This window comes from Zootoca vivipara, chromosome 2, assembly GCF_965207765.1.
Source record: "Zootoca vivipara chromosome 2, rZooViv2.hap1.1, whole genome shotgun sequence".
Taxonomy (NCBI): Eukaryota; Metazoa; Chordata; class Lepidosauria; order Squamata; family Lacertidae; genus Zootoca; species Zootoca vivipara.
Window position 1 is genome coordinate 64651911 of NC_142584.1, and position 22303 is coordinate 64674213.

General features: G+C 43.5%; 1 protein-coding gene across 2 annotated transcripts in view; it reads right to left on the reverse strand.

The window, feature by feature from the left end:
• Positions 1-22038, reverse strand: part of RNF145 (ring finger protein 145) — a 58858-nt gene extending 36820 nt beyond the window's left edge. The window contains exons 1-2 of one of the 2 annotated variants that reach the window (XM_035105774.3): positions 21364-22038; positions 4798-5011 (exon numbers count right to left, since the gene is read on the reverse strand). In XM_035105774.3, the coding sequence (XP_034961665.1) occupies positions 4798-4981 (184 nt within the window). In that variant the 5' untranslated portion in view covers positions 4982-5011; positions 21364-22038. Of the gene's footprint in view, positions 1-4797; positions 5012-20360; positions 20812-21363 lie in introns of those variants that run through there. The other variant, XM_035105773.3, reaches the window with a different exon arrangement.
• Positions 22039-22303: the final 265 nt, after the last annotated feature.

The following is a 22303-nucleotide window of genomic DNA, read 5'->3' on the forward strand; positions in this document are numbered from 1 at the left end:
AACCTGGATGTTCTTAAGAGAGGAGAGGAATAATATCCAACTGACTGCCTATCACTTGACGGTACTTGACAGGAGTTAAGAAGTGAACCACTTTGCTCCTCCACTGGCATCTGTTTCATTTCTAAGGCCAATTCAAAGTGCTGGCTGTGACCCAGAAAGCCTTACATGGCCTGGGTGCCTCAGGACCTAAAGCAACAGTGGGGAAACTAGCCCATGGCCTAATTAGCCCTGCCAGGCCTCTAGATTTGGCCTGCAAGGCCATGTTGAGCAATCCACACCCACCTCCCAGTCACTTGAGGTCATATGATGTCAGGTGCATCTGTCTGTCTCTGAACAGTCAACAACAAAAAGAGATTCAACATATATATGATACCACCAGACAGCTTCAGTCAGCAATAATAATAATAATTGTGTACATACGTTGCCAACACTGGAAACAATTATTTTGATAGTACTTTGTTTATAGTAACCTTTTAAAAACCACTTGCAGGTTTGTAATGCAAACCTCATTTTGTCCTTGCATTTTTTTTTTTAAAAAAAATGTTGCTTCACTGTAGTCTCTCTTCCCATTCAGATTCTTTCCTCTGAGCCACTCGGGGTGGTATAAATGGGTCTTCCCCTGTCCCCCAATTTTGTTCTCACAACTTCATGAGGTTGAGGCTGAAAAAAGTGAGTGTACCTCAAAATCACCCATCAGGTTTCACAAGAGATTGGGAAGTTGAACTCAGGGCTCCCAAGTCCTAACACTCTTAAGCAATGCAAAATGAACTCGGCCTGTAATTCCTGCCTGCTCCTCCAATAGCTTACAACTGTAAAGTTAAAGGTAAAGACACCCCTGACCATTAGGTCCAGTCGTGCCTGACTCTGGGGTTGCGGCGCTCATCTCGCATTATTGGCCGAGGGAGCCGGCGTACAGCTTCCAGGTCATGTGGCCAGCATGACAAAGCCGCTTCTGGCGAAGGCGAACCAGAGCAGCACACGGAAACGCCGTTTACCTTCCCGCTGTAGCGGTACCTATTTATCTACTTGCACTTTGACATGCTTTCGAACTGCTAGGTTGGCAGGAGCTGGGACCGAGCAACGGGAGCTCACCCCGTCGCAGGGATTCGAACTGCCGACCTTCTGATCGGCAAGCTCTAGACTCTGTGGTTTAACCCACAGCGCCACCTACGTCCCTAGCTTACAACTGTACTCTCTTACAATTAACTTAGATATAAACAGTCAGATGTCAACTAAGGTAGAACTATCCATTTTGGTGTGGAGTGGGGTTGGGGCTGTTTCTCTTAAGTATATTTTCTCCACAGCTCTGCAAGCCGTACGCCCAGCTTCTGCAAGTCAAAAAGACAGGTTGCAGTCTGTAATCTGTGTTGAAAATCAGTATGCTGCAGGCAGTAGACATGTACGCAGATCATTATCACCCCACCTGCAATCATAGGATTAAAACGGAACTACTACTAGAGCAAACAAAGCAACACTTTTATCACATGTATTCTTAAGAGGGCAGCATGCGCAACTCACAATACCTGCACTTCCTTTATTTTCTGAGACAGGTTTCACAAGGAAGGATTGCCAGGCACAATGGAAGAACTGTATGCCAACAATCCTCTGGAAAGCCCCAACGTGGTTCACCCAGATAACCCAATATGCAGCTCAGAAGCACCACTCTATAATGAACCCCATTCTCACAAATATGGCTAAGGCATTTTGAACTCTTTCTAGATCTCTTTCTAGATCTCTTTCTAGATCTCTGTAGCTTTCTCCCAAGTCCATAAAGGATAACAATTTATCTGACCATTACATCTGGTTGTGTCACACTGACTTTGGCATTCCTACTAGGAATAGCCAGTGGTTGCATTAGGCTGAGGAATCAGAGAGCTCCCACATATCAGCCTTAGAAAATGCCAGAGGGATAAACTGTGTATGGCAGCTCAAAAGGCAAGTGCCTCTATTTCTTTACAGAGATCTACGATAGGTCCATTATCTGAAAACACCATTGCTGGAGCTAAAAGCAGGTCTGGGTCTCGTCAGCACCTGGATGGGCAATTGCTCAGAAATGCTATGTACACAGTCCTGAGCTCTACTGAAGAAAGGTAGGATTTATCAGTGAATTAAAGGAATTTACTTATTTTTCCTATCTAGCTAATAATAATAATAATAATAATAATAATAATTTATACCCCGCCCATCTGGCTGGGTTTCCCCAGCCACTCTGGGTGGCTTCCAACAGAAATATTAAAATACACTAATTTCTTAAAGATTAAAAGCTTCCCTAAACAGGGCTGCCTTCAGATGTCCTCTAAAAGTCTGGTAGTTGTTTTTCTCTTTGACATCTGGTGGGAGGGCGTTCCACAGGGCGGGCGCCACTACCGAGAAGGCCCTCTTCCTGGTTCCCTGTAACTTGGCTTCTTGCAGCGAGGGAACTGCCAGAAGGCCCTCGGCACTGGACCTCAGTGTCCGGGCAGAGCGATGGAGGTGGAGACGCTCCTTCCGGTATACTGGACCGAGGCAGTTTAGGGATCTAAAGGTGAGCACCAACACTTTGAATTGTGCTCGGAAACGTACTCGGAGCCAATGCAGGTCTTTCAAGACCAGTGTTATGTGGTCTTTTATTATACCTACATAATTTTATTTATAACATTATTTGTATGCCACTCTTCTACATCTTAAGCATATGAATGAAATGGGGGAGGGAGGGAGTACATATATAAAAGACATCATATGGCAAAGGTTATTATTTAAAAATCTAGACCACTTATGACAGTGTACAAACATCAATATAAATGACCATCCAACCGATGAAATCATTTATACTAAAATCAAATAGCAGCAACCCACCCCTCTCAGTGACATATTAACCACTTCTGAAAGCCAAGTCTTCAAACGTGTTGTGGCAGCTTTTATTAATCCATGAAGGGCAGGGATCCAGAGAACATGCAATGGGCCTCAATCTATGTCACCCTTCTTTTCCTGTGTGGAAAGCATGGAGCTTTTCAGTGAAATCCTTCCCAAGTCAAAGGTACCATTTCTCGAACTTATGAAATGTCCTTTCTTGCTGCTTAATATCCTCCAGGGGTGAGCAGTGCAGCCAACATGGCCTGAAATATCTGAATCTCTGCTTGTTTAATACTAATAAAAACATGGGCATGATACTAGCATAAATGAAAGTATCTTCCCCTTTGATGTGTTGGGAAGTAAGGCAATGACTCTGACTTGATAGTACAGTAGGATTACAAGATACAGTGGACCCTTGAGTTCCAAACCGCTCTGGATACATAATCTTCAGGTTGTGAAAGCGGCAAACCCAGAAGCATATTCTTTTGGGTTTCGCCGCTCGCGCATGCGAAGAAGTGGTCTGTGCGCCACACGTGATTGCAGAAGCGGCACCTCTGGTTATGGATTTTTCGGGGTGTGCACAGACCCCCCAAAATGAATTAAATTCATAACCAGAGGGTCCACTGTACCTTCAAAAGAGCTCAGTCAATTAAAACACAATTATTTTAAAAACAATAACAACAAACAACAACAGATCAAGTATAAGTTGTTCAGCTCTTCCATCAAGCTAGATGGTGAACAAAGCAAAAATAATTTACATTCTCTCTCACACAATTACAATCATTGGTGGGGTGGGGGGCAAAAAGCTCAATGGTTCCAAGCCCTCTTCTGTGTCCCTATCATCACTTTCCACACAGTGAAGGGTTCTCCGTGTTCAGGATCCTCTGCATGATTTAGAACCCTGCCAGTCAGGGGAAGTGCCTGAGTAGGGCTAGTGTATTTCTGACACACAGGTACGAAGTGTGCCAGAGTTTACAAAATGCACACATGGCTCCATCAGTTGTCAAACAAACTATCCTATGGGACCGCCTTGCCCGGCAACTGCACTCCTCAGATGGGGCACGAGAGTATCACACGCCCCAGAGGTGCATGTAGCTTACACTAGAAATCAAGCTTTAAGTGTTATGGCCCCAGCCCTCTGGAATCAATTATCCGCTTAAATGAGGCACCTAATGTCACAATGTTTTGGAGCCTACTGAAGACATTTTTACTCAAGAAGGCTTTCCCCGAGGGGTGACCCAGTCAGTCACTTATGGAATATTAATTGCATATGTGGAGATATGGGCAGCATCTGTATTGTACGTTTACGACACTATTATACTACTTTAACTGTCCTATCTTCCCCCAAGGAACCCTGGGAACAGTAGTTTCCTAAGGGTGCTAAGAGTTGTCAGGAGACCTCCTATTTCCCTCACAGAAATGTAATTTTTAGAGTGATTTGACAATCAATCCTTCTTCCTGGGAAACCCTGGGAACTGGGGGGCAGCCATGACAGTGCTCTTGCACCTGGTCCAGAAGGTGCAGCCAGTGGAAAATGCAGCTCCCAGGACCATCCAGCTTAACACATATTATATTGGTGTGGAAAGATCTGCACTGGCTACTGACCTAAGTACAAGGTTGTGTTGCTGACACAACTTGGGACCTATACAACTTGGGACCAGAGTGCCAATACAGACCGAGCCAATATTTAATACCTTCTGAGGGCACCCTACTGATTTTTCACTTGCTGACAATATGGAAGCGGGCCTTCTTCTGGTGCCAGCACCCACCCTCTGGAATGCCTTCCCTCGGGTAATTCAAGAGCCAGACAAAGTAATGATTTTAAACGCCTCTTAGCAACTCAAACCTCTCTGTTAAGACACTGACTATCATCAGATGCTTTGAATACACGGAGAGAGGTTTTGCTTCAGGCAGAATGCAGCACTAGCAGGGAATAAATGCTCTGGCCAGCCAATGCATACTTACCCACGTAATGCATATTGAGAGCCAAGTACTTGTACTGGAAGAGGGGGTTGTTGTTGAGGCTACTTCTTTGGATCTGCTGGAAGAAGGAACTGACATCCCATCTGTACAAGACATCCAAAAGCATGATGCTTGGGACCCGCAAGCCCACATTTAACATTGCTTCCAACTTCTCCTTGGCAGCCATTCTGTTCCTTATCAATGGATGGGTAGCAGACTGGAAAGAGCAAAAGACAGCAAGTTAAGCGCACTGAAGTATCCACAGCATTAGAATTTATGAAGCTGTTTTATACAGAGTGAGACCGCTGGCTTACGTACTGTTCACGCTGACTAAGTAGATGGAAGTTTGATGGTAAACATTTTTCACAAAGGTGGGCTACAAATCAGAAAAAGCACCCCCAATTTCACCACAATCCATTAAGCTGCAACGTTTTCACCATTTTGTACTCACCCACATTTATTCTAGATTTGGGGAAAGCTTAACTTCAGATTCAAAATAAACCAGCTACCCTTTAAGTCTGGACTCTTTTTTTACCATTTCAGTTGCTCCATATAAAGTCTTGAAAGCATGTTAAAAGGGTTGTCAAAGCAGGATATTTTATACACAGTTTCACATTTTAGTAATTTTTGTATGATTTGTTGGAGTAGGCTTGGACAAAAGACCTGACATAAAATAGGTGAAGTCTTCTAGGCCCCTTTTAAAAACGGGGTTTTCTCCTTGTCAAACTTCCCCTATTTTAACCAACATTAAAGCCTTCCTTTTTCACACCACCCAAGGCTATGTTGGACGGTGATATGTATGATAAACACACCCTGATCTGGTTGCACGTAATAGTAAACCATGGTTTGTTTATCAAAAACCAAGTTAAACATGGCTTGTCCCCATAGGTGATCTAATAAACCATGGCTTGTTTCTGCAAAGCTTGTTTTGTTTCCTAAATGCCTCATGCCTTTATAGCTTTTTGAGCATCTGTGGTGGTTGGCTGAACAAACCATGATTAGGGAAAGGTGCTCAATTTGCACAAAGTGGCATGCCATTGGCCCATACACCAACTTATCATGGCTTCAGATTGTGGTTTGATGGGAATAAACAAAGTACTGTATAGTTAAGCTATATATATAGTTTATATATAGTTAAGCAGCATTCACACATCACACTAAGCCGTGGGTTGCTGACATTTTTTGCCTTAAGGGCCACATTCAACATTGGCCAACATACACACCCCAGGGGGCCACATCCCAGTGCTGTATGTAGCTATCACACACTATTGTCATGTAGACTGACACGCAACCAGCTACTGGTTTGTAGGCGTTGGGTTAACCGACATTTAAGCCATGGTTTAAAAAAACAACAACTACGGTATGGCTACAACTCTTAGCGATACTGAACACTAGCAGAGAGACACATGGAAAGCTGCTGCAGCGATGTCTGCTCATTGAGTCAATTTGAGCTCAGCTGTTATAGGACTAAACAACACCCTTTTAATAACTGAACTCAGTATGGGCATAAAGCCTCAAAACTTTGACCTGTGCTATATTCTATTTGAACTTTTAAAAATGCAAGTAATGCATCTGATATTTGTTGGACTGACCAGAGGTGCTGTGTAGTCACCCAAGCGATGACAGTATGAACTGGGAGAACGGCATAAAATGCCCTTCTGTCAATGTAGCTTTCAGCGCTCACAGTCACTTACTGTCAACAGATAGGCTCTGTTGCATGAGAAGGACACTGAATTACTGCTCACTCTGGTGAAGGCTTTCAATTGAGATGTCGGTTAACCCAACGCCTACAAACCTATAATTGAAGTTAAGTCTTTTTCAGCGCATATTTTGCATAGCAGTAGGCTGACTGTACAGATTTTTTTCCTACATAAACCACAGACATAGGCAGCTACATGTACCAATTAACCAAAGGAGAGACAAAGCAGCAACCAATTAAACAAGGAGAAAGGTGGCAACGAGAGTTTTCAAAACAATGTAATATCAAGAGACGTCACAATATCAAGATGCTAAGCCAGGGGGAAGTTTATTTAAGCCATAGATGATGTACTAAAAAACTATTAATATTGCAATTAATTTATTAACTGCGTTCTAAAGCAGTGTCACAAAGTGATCTACACATAAGATAATTAAAAACTAGTGTTCCCATATACAAATCAAAATATACAAATCAAAAGTGCATCCTCGAGATCTACCTATTAGGTTTATTAAGTGAAGAGATCCCCCAAAAGAAACTGTATATAAACAATTAATAGAAGAGCACAATGAGGGGTATAAATTAAAGTCATATGAAGAATTAAAATGTTATGGTATCAGTAATTGGCAGTATATACAGTTGGTCAATATATTTAGGGCAGACAAAAAGATAGGTTTTGCAAAAGAAGATTCACTATTTGAAAGAGAAATCATTCAAAATAAAAGCAATCTGCTATCCAGAACATATAATCTACTACTGGGATGGGACTTATTTCAAGAAGAGACGACAGAATCTATGATTAAATGGTCCCAGGATCTCGGTCAGACAATACAAATTGACCAATGGGAGAAATTATGGAAGCAGGATATAAGATTTACGGCTTCTTATAATATAAAAGAAAATTTTATCAAAATGTATTTTAGGTGGTATTTAACACCTGTAAAGATGGCCAAAGTATATAAATTAAAAAATAATTTATGCTGGAGATGTAATGGGGAGCCTGGCACATTTATACATATGTGGTGGACGTGTCAAGAAATAAAAAAGTTTTGGTTAATGATTCATGAAGAATTAAAGAAAATGATGAAAAAATCGATAAAGAAAAAACCAGAGATCTACCTATTAGGTTTATTAAGTGAAGAGATCCCCCAAAAGAATAAGACAGTGTTCTTGTATGTGTGCACAGCAGCCAGGGTTCTAATAGCTACTTATTGGAAGACATCCAAAATACCAACAAAAGAAGAGTGGATAAACAAGCTTAGTGAGTATTTATTAATGGCCAAACTTACAGCAGCCTTGAGAAATCAACCGAAACAAAAATTAAGAAGCGAATGGGAAAGTTATGATGAATATATAAAAAAATACTTTTTAAAAGAGGGCATGCTCACATGCTTAGAATAAAAAGATATGAAGGGATATAAAAATAAAGAGTGGAGATATAAGATAAGAGTGATAGAGGAATACAGGAAAGACAGAATGCATGCAGAGAATATATGTAAGCGATGGATTATATCTATAAAATTGAAGCCGAAGTGAAAATAGAAGTCGGGTAAATAAAGGAGGGAAGCTTGTGGGGGAGGGGGGTAGGTGTTGGGGGGTGATTGGTATTTGGTGAAATTTTGGTTTTTTTGTTTGCTTTTATCGTTATAATTATTATTTATGGATATTACGGATTATTCTTTATGTTCATTGGTTTACAGATTATTTGTTTATTGTTTATGTTGAATTGTATAAAGATTGATGCTCAATAAAAATAATAATAATAATAATAATAATAATAATAAAAGTGCATCCTCGGGATCACTGAACATCTAAGGCAGGGATAGTCAACATGTTTTCCTTCAGATGTCATTGAACTCCTATCATCCCTGAACATTTGCCTTGCTGGTTGAGACTGACGGGCATTCTTGTCCAACAGCATCTACAAGACACTATGTTTGATACCCCCGATCTAAGGGCTTAACTGGTCTGTGTTAAACTGCTTAAAGATTCCTTTGGAAATGTGATGAGGTATGGAAATTATTGTAAAATAAATATGTGATCCTAATCACACACAAAGGAAGTGACAGTGGATCAGGCCAAGATCCAACTAGCTCAGTATTGTTTATGAATCTGAGGAACCAGTAGGTGGGAGGCGATTCACTGGTAGTTCATGGTCCCTTCTTTCCACCTACCCCTGCTACAGACCCTTTTGGATTGTGGTGTGGATTCTGTTAGCAAAGGACACTGTTGGCACAGTTCTAAGTCCCACTTACTCTCTTGCAATCCCCTGTTTTCAAAGCACTGTTTTAAAATGCAAGTTCCATTTGGGTGTGGGTGAGTGGACAGTTTGGAAATTATGTGTATGAATACAACAAATGAAAGCTAAACCACCCATTGGGATTGAATACTTACAAAAGGGAAGAACAAAATCTATGCATGGCATGGATGAGCAACAGGCAGGTGGAATGGTAATAGTCAGGCCTTATTGCACCAGCCCAAAGTTACCATTTCAGTCATAAAAATAATCCAACTGAAAATATGGTTCAAATGAAAGAATAGAAGAGATGGGTGTGGAGAAAGAAGATAGCCTACTGTCTAATAACACCCATTTATTAAGCCTGTAATCCAGAATCCATTAAAATGACTTTTCACATTTCTAAGATCAAGCCTGCAGATTGTTGCCTTCACCACAAAACAGAGCTAAAACAACTCTAACCCTGGATACATTTTAGTAAGGGATGAAAGAGTTCTAGCACATCTAACAGATAAGGATTACGTTTTGACAACCTGATTAGCTTATAAAGGTGTCACAGGTGTCCAGGAATCAAGCAGAAAATAATATGATAGTGCCATAAAAACAGGATCTCTAACGATGTGTGTGAGTTGATTTTCAAGGCTGAAAATCGGTATAAATAAGCAGGACCAGGAATTTAGTACAACTGAGGACTAATGAAATCTGCAATAGTCTTGTAATAAAAACCAATAGCTCAGAAGGAAACCTTCTTGCAAGAGAGAAATCCATATAAACCAGGCATGACTGGAAATCATCCATAAAAACTGCAATGTGAGTTAATATTGCCAGAATCACAGCATTTGACAAGATTGATAGGCTGCTTGATAAGACAAAAACCTCTAAGCAGTTTGCATAAAATACTCACAGGGCAGGCTACCTGTACAACTCAGAGGCGGCTGCTCACCTACGAAAGGTGGGTAAGGAAAAGGTGGTGATTGCTATGAACACACTTATGTAGCAGGCAGGAGAATCATAGAAGATTGGAGAGAAAGATGAAAGGCAGCAATTTAACACAACAAAACAGCAACACTACTACAGTATCTCGGAACTGTGTGCGACATGTGGCTGTGTGTAAAGCATGCAGCTCCTTTAAATGGATTGTGCAAGAAAGCACAGCTCATCTTGCCAACATTTCAACCCGCGTCCACTTCAGTTTTATGAGGCTTGTTAATATCTAGGTTCAGGAAAGGCTTTCCAAAAGAGTTTCATAGATCTGCTTCGGCCTCAGAATACCATTAGAACGGTAGTCACAGCCACCAAAACATTAATCCACAGCTAGATACACTGTTGTGCCAGTGGTCAGAGAAGAAGAATTGATAAGATGATTAAGATATGACGTCCCTTCAGTTATGAACAACAGTCTATTGTACGGAGCTGCCCGCGCTATATAGCTGCATATAGCAAACAAGCGAGAGCACACCCTGCTTGCTCTCAAGACAAGTGCTTTCAAGTATTCTCCTCTCCGGTTTAGTTGAGCAGCCTGGCACATCATGTAAACGTCCTCCTTCAATAATATCTTGGTAATGTGCGCCCTCTAAAACTCAGAAGGAAGAAGGGTTAATATGAAACACATTCAGTGCCATGTTTCTAGAATAAGAGGTGCTGGAACCCACAAGGAAAGCCTGCCTCCCTTGTTCTCTTGTAATGAACTGCCAGAACTGAGTTCCAGTGAGTTCCAGGTGAAAAAAACCCTGAACATATTGTACTTTGTTTTATCATTTAATACAGCTGCCAATCTGGAATGCTAACACAGAAAGTAACGAGCAGTTATTCTTCCCTTAAGAAATAATATTGAGAAACCCTTACTACCAATGTAGCACAGTCAAACCTCGGCCGCCTCTGTTTGCGACCGCTTCGGTTTCCGACCACCGCGGACCCGTAAGTGTTTACATCCCGGTTCCGCGGCACTCGGATGCGCAGAAGCGCTCTACACAGAGCACACGCAGAAGCGCTCTATCGGCGCTTCGCGCATGCATAGAAGCATGCCTTCGGCGAGCGACCGATTCAGGGAGCGACCGGCTCCATGGAATGGATTGTGGTCGCAAACCGAGGTACCACTGTATTACTACTATGTTTTAAACATATTTTTATTTTTTAAAAAAATTAAGCCTACCCTGATAGAACTTCTCTCTTACACACTGGCAAAGCCATTTCTTGTTGATTCCAGGTCAAGGTTCTGTTCCAACCTGCAACACCAACTCTTGGAAAATTACCATATCTTTCCGTGTATAACATGACCCCGTGTTTAAGACGACCCCCATTTTTAGGGACTCCAAATTAAGAAAATGGGGGGAGATTGCCCAGAGTTGTTGAACATTTTTGGGAGGGGGTTGCCTAGATTGCAAAAAATCGCTCAGCAGCCGCCAATTGCCCACCCAACTGCCACAGCGGCAGCCAATCAACAACAGGGATTGCCACAGCCACCAATCACCCAACCAATCGCCGCTGACCATCTCCTGCTCATGGCTGCAACCAATCGCTCGTCCCCCCCTCTGCACTATCCATGTATAAGACGATCCCCAATTTTTAACATTATTTTATACTTAAAAAGTTGTCATATACAGAAAACAATGCTAATGTACAGTATCTCCCGGTTATAGTTGTTCAATAATTTCCCCCCACTTACAGGCCATATTAATAGAGATAGTATTAGAAAAGCCACAACCATTCACTTTAACCAATAAAGTAAAAAACTTCTGATTTACAAAACATGAGGAAGTTAAAGCTGCTCATTGCCCTCAAAGTGCAGGAGGAGGATCTGATGAAACCATAGCTGCCAAGTTATCCCTTATTTTAAGGGATTTTCCCTTATGCTGAATAGGCTTCCTCGCGAGAAAAGGGAAAAGTTGGCAGCTATGGATGAAACTGGCAAGGTCTTTGGAGTTTATGATTACGCAAAGGGAACAAGGGGAGCAAATGCCTTGCGATTCCTGTTCTTCCTAATTGCGGTCTTGTGAGAAACAGCCCTTTTGCCTCTCCCCCACCGGGGAGAAGATGCCAGCCAAACATTGTCAAAGAACAGCCAAGAACTTGGAAGGCAAGACAAAGAGAGACAGACAGAGAGAGAGAGATTAAAGTCTCTGAAGAAGTTTGCATGCACACGAAAGCTCATACCAAAATAAAAACTTAGTTGGTCTTTAAGGTGCTGCTGGAAGGATTTTTTTATTTTGTTTCGACTACGTCAGACCAACACGGCTACCTACCTGTAACTAGATTAAAGTCTCTTTACTTTTTTTGTTTTAAAAAAAAGAGTTTGTGCTTTACAGGCTTGATATTATGCTAATTGAAATGCTTATGGGAACACATAACACTGTGAAATGAAAATAATCTTTATTCTTAAAATAGTAATTATTGTAGTTTTCAGCAAGAATAGGCAAAGTTTTTTTTTAAAAAAATTCACTGCTAAGTTCTTCTCTTCATCATGAAATATATAGGGATCAGACTACGGTTACCATTTGTTTTTCTCAAATAAAAAAAAAGTAAAACTAAAATAAGGTGACTGTAGCTGGGTTGTTGTTGTTTTTTTTAAAAAAGCAAGTTTTTAAAAGGCGATCAATTATGCTACCGTAAGTAGCAGAGGACTAGTTCATCCTCAGGTTGTGATGGTGTATTTGGCAATGTTTGGCCATAGTTAAATAACTACCGTATTTTTCTGTGTATAAGACTATGTTTTTTTTCTTTAAAGATTATGCTAAAAAGTGGGGGGTGGTCATGGATAGTGTATAGTGCAAATTTCTTAAATTTGAATCCCCCAAAATACAGGGAAAAATACGGTATGTTCTAATGGACCAGAGAGGTAACCCTAGATAGAGATGAACACAACAATGGTTTATATTAAGATGTGTGGTGTGGGGCAGGACTGGAGTGGGCAGAAGGTCGATCAGGATCTACTGCTGGCTCTCTGAGTGATTTGCCACTTAGCAGGCCAGCAGGCAGACTGGCAGTGCCCACCTGGCACTCCTGCCAGGGTACCAACCTCCCCACTGCCTCTCCCCCCTTGGTGAGCAACAGCGATGCCACTTTTGGGAGGCCAGGTGTATGGCAGTGCCCCTCCCCATCAGCTGCTCCTGGGTCTTTGGCAAAGGTCTTCCCCACAACTTCATATCTGACCCTTTTAACTGGAGATGCCACAAACTGAACCTGTTGCCTGCACACTCACAAAGACAAGGACTCCTCCTGGCCGCGGGAAAGCAAAAAAGCAGTTTGACTATTGTGGGGTTTATACAAAATGGTATCAATAATAGGAACGCTTCATTCTGTATGCAGCGCACCCTGGAAAATAATCCTACTGCTAAACCTCAAGTGGAAAGTAAGTATTGTGTGCACCAACACTGTAGTTAAAGGCTTGTCAGAATTTCCACTGGAAACCCCCCCCCCCCGTAGTTCATCGCAATAGCTGAGCAATTTCCAAATGATATCAAAGTAGGATTGTTAAGGGTTCACACAGAAGAAAGGCATGGCAAGCAAGCTATGCGTTTTGAAAGATATCGACTATTTTGTGTGTGAAGCTGCGGAAAACACAATCTCCAAAAGGATTCCACCGCCCGAGTTAATATAAATTGAGTTCTTAGCTACAGCAGCCAAAGTTCTATTTGCAGAAGGGTGCTCTTCTCAGCTTTGTGGCAAATGGATTAAAAACATGCAGACAATCGTAATAAAAACAGCATGGCACCACCATGAATAAAGATGGCTCAATTTTCAATGCAAGTTTATTGTTCCAACCAAAGGCCAACAGTGGCAATGAAACAAAACAGATCATACCTCGAGAATATGAGCCAACATCCATGATGTAAGAGAGAGGTTATTGGAGACACCAATAAATTCAAATCCAATTTGATTTCAAATGTATAACCTCTGAATCACCGCAACAATTTATAGTGATTTTATCTTACACTTTTTTCCTTTTTTTGCAAGCCAGTGCGTAGAGGGCCACTCTGTGTGTTATGAAGCTATTATTGTCACTCAAAGGAAACCAAACCATTCCTGCCAGGGTGTACCCCATGACCGTGAGATTAAGAGTCCCACACTCTACCGACTGAGCTATCCTTAAGGTTTTTACTTTACAACCAGTCTGATCATTTTTGAAGGAGATACCATGCATATACCGTGTTTCTCATATTATAAGACATGTCTTATATTTATTTTTTCCTCAAAAAAACACACTATGGCTTATTTTCAAGGGATGTCTTATTTTTTTCCTCCTCCTCCTGCTGCGGCCGGCATTGCTGCTGCGCCTATCACTATGTCTTATTTTCGGGGTATGGCTTATATTCCTTGAATGCTTAAAAATCCTGCTATGGCTTATTTTATGGGTATGTCTTAAAATATGAGAAACAGGGTAGCTTTGAGGAGATGTCTTAACACAGTGTTTCTCAACCTTTTTTGGGCCACGGCACACTTGTTCCGTGAAAAAAATCATGAGGCACACCACCATTAAAAAAGTTTAAAAAATTAACTCTGTGCCGCCCTATATTGACTATAATTATGACTGTAAGAAACACTTGCCAATTGCTGTGTTGGTTGCAATCTCCTGTAATAAGGCTTCACAAGCCGTCCGGCGGGTCAGTGGTGTGTATTGGCGGCCGCCAGGCTCGTTTGCACTGAGCTTTGGGAAAGAGGAGGAGAAATATTGCTTTCTGGCAGGTTAGTGTGACAATGCAAATTGCCCTTCTCATCGCCGCACGTCGCGGCACACCAGCCAGCGTCTCGCGGCACACTAGTGTGCCGCGGAACAGCGGTTGATAAACGCTGTCTTAACAAGCTAATTGGCCAATAGGAATGAGCCACAAACCTATCGCCTTTCTTATAAATCAGGAAAATAATACTCATTTTCTATCCAGAGGGTGTTTGGCCCCAGTGTTAGAAACTCAGATACCGTGTTTCCCACTTTTTAAGCTGTAGTCATAAAATAAGCCAGGCCAGGATTTTAAAACTTTGTAAAATATAAGACATACCCCGAAAATAAGCCATAGGTCTACCTGCAGGGTTGGGGCCCAGCAGCGCCGCGCCGGATCGAGGAGGCGGCCTGCCGGGTCTTAAGAGTATCAGCGCTGCTCGTTTTTGAGATTTCTGAGTGGCTCTGAACTGTTTTCATGAAAAGAAATTGTGGAATGGTTCTTCTATCCTACTGCCTTTTAGACTGTGGCCTGCCGGCAGCCTGCCGGATCAGCACCGATCAGTGCCGCACTGAGCACCGGATCGAGGAAGCGGCCTGCAGGGTCGGCGTCCAGCAGCGCCGCACGGAATTTTTTATTATTATTAATTTCAATTCTTTCCCACTTTACTGTATATTTAAAGTAAAATTCTCAAAGTGGTTTACAACACATTAAAGCATCAAATAAAACAAATTCAAGCTTCAAGGAAAATAGTTCAGATCCTTCTCTAAATGACACTTTGCTTTCTGGGGAATGCCAAAAATCGTTCACCGGCCAGAACGCAGCACACAAACCGCTCGCGTCTCGGTAGTGGCACCTGCCCTGTGGAACGCCCTCCTCCCAGCAGATGTCAAGGCAATAAATAACTATTTTACTTTTAAAAGACAACTGAAGGCTGCAGCCCTGTTTAGGGAAGTTTTTAATGTTTGATGCGATATTGTTTTTAATATTCGGTTGGAAGCCGCCCAGAGTGGCTGGGGAAACCCAGCCAGATGGGCAGGGTATAAATAATAAATCATTATTATTATTATATTATATTATATACAATTGCCGCTTAAAAACTCAGACTCGCACTTTGTTCTGGCGGGTGAGCGATTTTTGGCATTGGCCGCTTGATTGTTGGGGGGGGGGGGGAAATCCTGAAAATCGCTCACCCGCCGGAACGCATCACACAACTGCTCGTGTTGCAGCTGCCTGATTGCCGCCATTAGCCCTCCTGCTTGCCGCTCACATCGCAGAAACCACCTATCAGCTCCGCGGCCACCACCAGCGGCCACCAATCATGCTCCCACTTGTTGCGACAAGGGCAGCTGTCTACTGGCTGCCACAGCGGCAAGCAGGAGGGCTAATGGCAGCGATCAGGCAGCTGCGACGTGAGCAGTTGTGTGCTGTGTTCTGGCGGGTGAGCAATTTTCGGGATTCCCCCCACAACAATCAAGCAGCCAATTGCCACTTACAATCTCAGGCTCACGCAAAAAAACCATTTGCACGTCCCCCGCCCCCCCAGCACTACCCGTGTATACGACAAGCCTAAATTTTGAACCTCATTTTTGGGTCAAAAAAGCTCGGAAAAGTACGGTATATAGCTGTTCCGTAGCAGAAGTACTCTAAGAAAACAGTGTGGTGTCAGCCTAGAGTGTCAGACTAGGGCCTGAGGGATCAGGGTTCAAATCCCCACTTAGTCATGAAGCTCACTGGGTGACCTTGGCCAGCCTCTGAACGTACCTCACAGGTTTGTTGTAGGGATTAACTGAGGAGGGGGTGAACCATGTACTCCTTGGAGAAAAAGGAGGGATATAAATGCAATAAATAAGCTCTTCTGCTTACATTGATACAGGAAAGAAAGATTCTTAATTCAGTTTTGATTTGTACGGACAAAAGTTAATTATTTTTAACCCCAAAATCTGCTATCAAAACTTCCTCTGCCAAATCAAGGTAATCAAGTCCCCACTTCCTTGGCTCTTTTAAAATTTCTTAATTTAGCTGGCTCACTAAGAGAGTTATAACCCTGTAAAAGGGGGTGGTGGGTTAAGTCTGTGCAACCAAGTCTCTTGCAAACATATTGCATCAATTTGCGGAAGCATACAAATAAAATCCTAATCTGCCTTTTTATTATCCCAACACGCCAGGTTGCACTAAAGATTGCTAAACCCTTTCTGGATGTTTTCTAGTCAGTTATGGCATCTTAGAGAAGAGCTAAAGGTATCATAATTTGCTTTTCTATAATTACCCCTACACCTGGGCTTACCCTGAGCATTTGTTTATGGATAATCCTTTGATTTCTGCAAAACAGATTGGTACCATGTGTGGATTGCCCAGAGTTGTTGAGCTTTCCCCCCATAACTTTTTGTACATGATAAGAATCCTGTGATCTACCAGGATCAGCTGGGGATCTACAGGTTGGACATCCCTGATATAGTTGTGAAATTGCATGAGGAACAAGGTGGAACCATAGAGGATGCCATAGGACAGCTCCCAGGGTGCTGAACAGCAGCTTCCCACAACTACTTTCTGGAAATGGCCCTGGAGGTATGAGCGGAACCACGGAAACACAGTGCCCTCAACCCTCATCTCCCTGAGACGATCCAGAAGGATACCATGGTTAACAGTATCAAAAGCTGTCAAGAGATTGAAGAGAACAAGCAGGGTCTCCTTCCATTTCTCCCCCCAACAAATGTCATCAACCAGTGTGACCGACAGTTTCTGTGCCGTGACCAGGCCTGAAGCCTGAGTAACCAGTTTCTGCAAGCATGTCTGAAGCTGGACCGCCATCACCTTCTGGATGAGATGGGCCATTGGCCTGATTCAGCAGGCTCATCTTATGTTCAATAAATGATGAAAAGCAACCTTGAAGTGGCCGGCAATCTAGAGAAGGCACTTTAACAATCTGAAAGCTCCTGCAGCTCCTGCTTTGACCATGCCTTGCCAAGTGAGTGAAAAAATGACACGTCTCTGCAGGACTATACTCTGACACCTTCCTTCCAGTCAAAGGAAGGCAGCTCCATGAAAGGAGCTCTTGGGGCCGCTTCTCATGTGGTATTTGGAAGATGTCAGTGTGTATCTCCATGCCTTAAAAGGAGTGAAAGTTCCATATGAGAAAGGCAACACTCAGGTCTGCATCCACAGACATTTAGATCTGTCCTTCCTTGCAGATGTCTCGCAAATGCGCCTTCTCAAAAGAGTTGGCCCACACTTAACTTTAGTGTGCTCTCTGGCACAAGCAAGCACAGGATAAATCAAATTAGTGATACAATATTTCTAAAGCATTTGTGGGGGTATTGTTTTCGTTCGTTACTATGCTGTGTATTTTTGTGTGTGTGTTTTGTAAACTGCTCTGTGACTTTCAGATGAAGGGTGGCATAGAAATTAAATCAGTCAGTCAGTCAATCAATCAATCAGAGGCAGTTGGTTTTCTTTTTACCTTGCCATTCTCCCCACCCCCTTTTGTATCCTGTCTTATTAGACAGTGCACCTTTAGGCAGGGGCTGTCCTATTTTTTAATAACTGTGCAAAAAAATCAGGCACAACAACAACAATAATATGCCACCCATCTGACCGGGTTGCCCCAGGCACTCTGGGCAGCTTCCAGGAATTTATAAAAACCACCGTAAAACATCAAACATTAAAAACTTCTCTATACAGGGCTGCCTTCAGATGTCTTCTAAAAGTCTTTATTCAACAACTACCCCTGTGGGTAAGAGAAGAGGGGTGTGTGCTCCAAGATAACTATGTAACATACCTATGTAGAGTAAGTACAGCAGGTTCACAAAAGCAGTAAAATGTACCAGATATCCGGATGAAACAATACTGAACCAACTCAAAGATACAAATCTATGCTGTGCTTCCGGGTATCTAAAGCAGCTTTTCTCAGCCGGGTGCCTTCTACATGTTTTGAACTACAACTCCCATCAGCCTCAGTAAGTATGCAATGCTGTCTGGGACTGAAGTGAGTTATAGTCCCAAACACCTGGTGGGCATCCAGTTGGGAATCTCCAATATAAGGGTACAGTATATGTATTCATACATAGATGAATGTATGGAGAAAATCTCATGGAATTTCGGCAACTGTAAACACAGCACACGCTGAAGGACACCATCGTCAAACACTTTTACTACCCAAGACAAGTACACGTTAAAGTTATATTTAGTTCCACAGCTTTTAAAATAAATAAATAAATCACTGCAGTCATGTATTTGGAATCAAACATTGTGTGATGTTATCATGCAGAGTACTGGTTGAAAAGAGCAGCTGGAATATAAAGCATCAGTTGGGCTTCTAATACGGTAGTTTGAAGTACCAATAGACAAGTTAAAAAGGGCAAAAGACAATAATTCAATGGATTTTGTGCTGTGTTTACTTACAGCAGACTATAAAGTAACACACCTTTTTGCAGCACATGTCAGTTCTGCAACATATTGATTTATCTGCAGTTCTTAATTCCCGCCCCGGGGCATGAGATATTAGGGGAGAACTGAAACGAGCTATTTGCATCACTTTCAAAAGGGGACAGGGGAAATCCCTCTCTGGTATACTTGGCTGATTTCAGTTCACTTCTGACATCAGTTTCTTCACTTTGTAAGTGTATATAGTACTGTGAAGCAGACAAAAAGTTATGCTGAAAGATGTTCACATTTCTGCTGGAAGAAAACCTGGTTTTTATTTCATAATGGAAGACATTATTTCATGCAGTGATGTTAAAAATCACACTGAGTTGCCTATTCCCTGTTGAGTTGCCAACATTTTATCCAGCAAGGCTCCTGTGCATTTAACAGCTTTAAGACAAACAGAAATGCAGTAGGAGATTACTTTTCCTGTATTCCACAGATAGTTTCTGAATATTATTTTTTACAAGCTATGCCACTGTTAGAAATACAGGAGCTTTGTTCATGAAAGTGTTGGCAACCCTATTTCCATATCACTTTTATGCAAATATATTCCTAACAGTATAACTAGAAGCCTGTCAGAATGCCTACTCACTCAAGCAAGCCAATTTTGATTTACAGCTTTACTTAACAACGATGTTTTTAATTTAATCTGCAGCTCAATCCTAAACTGGACAAAGGCCCACTGAATTTTGTGGAATTCTCCCCAAAATCATGTACAGAGAATTGCAATTTTATACTCCACAATAAGTAAAACCAAGAGGTTTATTATTTACATCAGATCTGCAGTACAATGCCAGCATGTTAACTGTGTTAATTTACAATAACGTATGGAAAATTAATCTCTTTGCCTCTTCTACACAAAACAGTGAGCTTTAAACATATCTCTTAACAAAAATTGAAGCTGATCACAGCCAGAAGAATCGCATAGCTTATAAATGAAATTCTTTCCAGAAGTCTACATTAACGAGAGCAAAATCTGCATGTGATCATAACCAAAAGGTTAGCATACTAAGGTGCTGGGTTTTTTAAAAATATATAATGCGCAGGAGTGGAGCCTGTTAAATTATCTTTAAAGTCACGTTTTTCTCCAGCCCAACCTGTCTCCCTAGCACACACACTCCTTTCCTGTACTTGCCAGAGGATAAAGTAATACCTGACAGGGAGGCAGATTTCCAATAGCTACCCATCTGTCAAGGCAAACTGCAGCTCCAAAGAGAAAGATTATTATTATTTTTAAAGCCAACACATACACACACATATTGCAAGCCTAAAAGAATCAGGTTCGGAGGGAGAGGTGCAGGCAGACTGCCCTGCTCACCAGACTGAGAAAAGGGAAATAATTCTTACATAAGCATTTGCTTTATAACTGGACCTCTTCAGACTCCCCACCTTCCTTCCTCCCTCCCTCCCTCCCTCTCTCTCTTTTTAATACCGAGTTTCACACACAAAATGGGACGGTTTTGCAGCAAAGCATGCCTCGCTGTAAAAAACAAAAACCGCTCGCAACGACTGACCATAAACAAATAGCTATCGTCCATACTCCAATCCAACATACCTGGGGCATGATCTCGACAGGCCTTTATTTCCTCGTAATCAGTTCCGGATCTAGGTGCCCGGGGCTAACTCGGCGGCAAGACCAGTAAGGTGAACAGACCGAAAGCGTTTAGGGAACAGGGAGCCGCAAGTGCCATTGCCAAACCTCAGCACCCAGGTCACCACCCTGGGTGAGGTTAGGATCCCACCGCAAGGAGCCAACTCACTCACTGGAAAGCGAGTTCTCCCTAACCCCCCTGGCCCTTTCACTCCCCCGCACCTCGCTTTTGATTCCGATTCAGCACTTTCCATTAATTTACAACTTGCTGCGGAAACCCCCCCCCGTACCCTCCCCTCCTGCGAGCTCAGCTGCGTCTGAACTCTAGTAACCCCTCCAAAGCTCGCTGCCAGACCTAAGCGGCAGCAAAAGCAGCCTCCAGACCTGCGCGCAGCAAGGGAAAAGGGGGCAGGGCGGGGGGGGGGGGGCTTCCCAGCATTGCTATTGAAAAGGAGAGAGAGAGAGAGAGAGAGAGAGAGAGACTGCAATAACTCAAAGGCACTGTGCAACTCTCCCATGAATCTGGCGATGAATTTGGCAAATGGGGAGGGGGTGTTTGTAAGACCTTTAAGAGAAACCAGGCAGGGACGACCCCCCCCTCCCCTCCTCGTCACAACCTCCCGGCCTTTTAAGCAGCCAAGCCAGGAGTTTGGGTGGGAAAGGGCCATAATAATAAGGTGGGAGGGGATGGAGGAGGCCCTTGTTGGGAGGGAATATCCTCAGGAAACGAGAGGCGACCGGGGGGGGGTAAAAAGACGGTCAGATCTGGAGAAGAGAGGCGTTGTTGCCAACGTGGGCGAGGGTTTGGAAAGGATCCTGGGGGGACGGATCAAGGAGGAGATCGGGGAACGGAAGGGGATCCGGGAAGGGCCCCGAGGCCCCGGAGAAAGGGCCGTTAGGAAGGCTGGGGAGTGGGCATGCTGGGCGGGGGTGGGGAATGCAAGTGCCTCGGGCGCTTCTCCATCACCTGGGCTGTGCGATCCGCCTCCGCCCCAGCCGGGGGGCTTCGGATTGTTCCGCTGGCGTGTTCGCCCGCTCCTCCTCCTCCTCCTCCTCCTCCTCCTCCTGGCGGCTCCTACAGCAGCTGCCAAGGCTCCATGCCCGGCCTGCGACGGCTCAGCGGCACCCGATCGGCCTCCACAGGCAGCAGCATCGTCGTGGTCGTGGTCCGCCTTCCGGCGAGCGCCGCTACCCCATTAGCAGGCGGCCATGGGGCCCTCCGCGGTGCTGCGCTCTGCGCCTGCAGCCAGTTCCGAGAGCAGCCCGTCCGTCCCCCTCCTATAGCCCTTGCCGCCGGAGAGCGCATGCGCCCGCCCCGCCGAAACAAAAAGTCGCCGCCACTGCTGCTGCTGTCGCGGCCGGCGCGCTCGCTCGGTTGGCGGGTGGAGGCAGGACGCGGCTGGCTCGCCCTCTCCCGGGCGCCGCGGAGCTTGCAGGTCCCTTTCCTCGCCCGCGGGGCCATCCCAGGCGCTCCGCGCGGGAACGGAGCCCAGCCAGCGCGGCCGCAGGTGGCCTCGCTCGTCGCGAAAGGCAGAATGGAAATCCGGTGGAGAGAGAAGATTCCCTCAGGGTGATCCCGCTGCCTGATTCTAGCTGCTCTGGAGTAAGCCCCGTTGTGTCCAGGGGCTTCCAAGTATGAATCGAGGATTCATAACCCCAACTATATAAATCTGATAAGAAATGATATTCCACAGCTTTTTAAAATGTATTTGTAGGGGCGTTATTGTTTTGCTGCTTTTGTTTTAAGTATTTATTTTTACCTTATGAACCGCCCTCCGTAATATAAATCTAATAAATAATAATAAGCACCTAGGAATTTAGGACTGGTGAAATACTATAATTGCCTACTATGAACTAACAATAAATGATAATTTATTACTCTGCCTATCTGACTGGGTTGTCCCAGC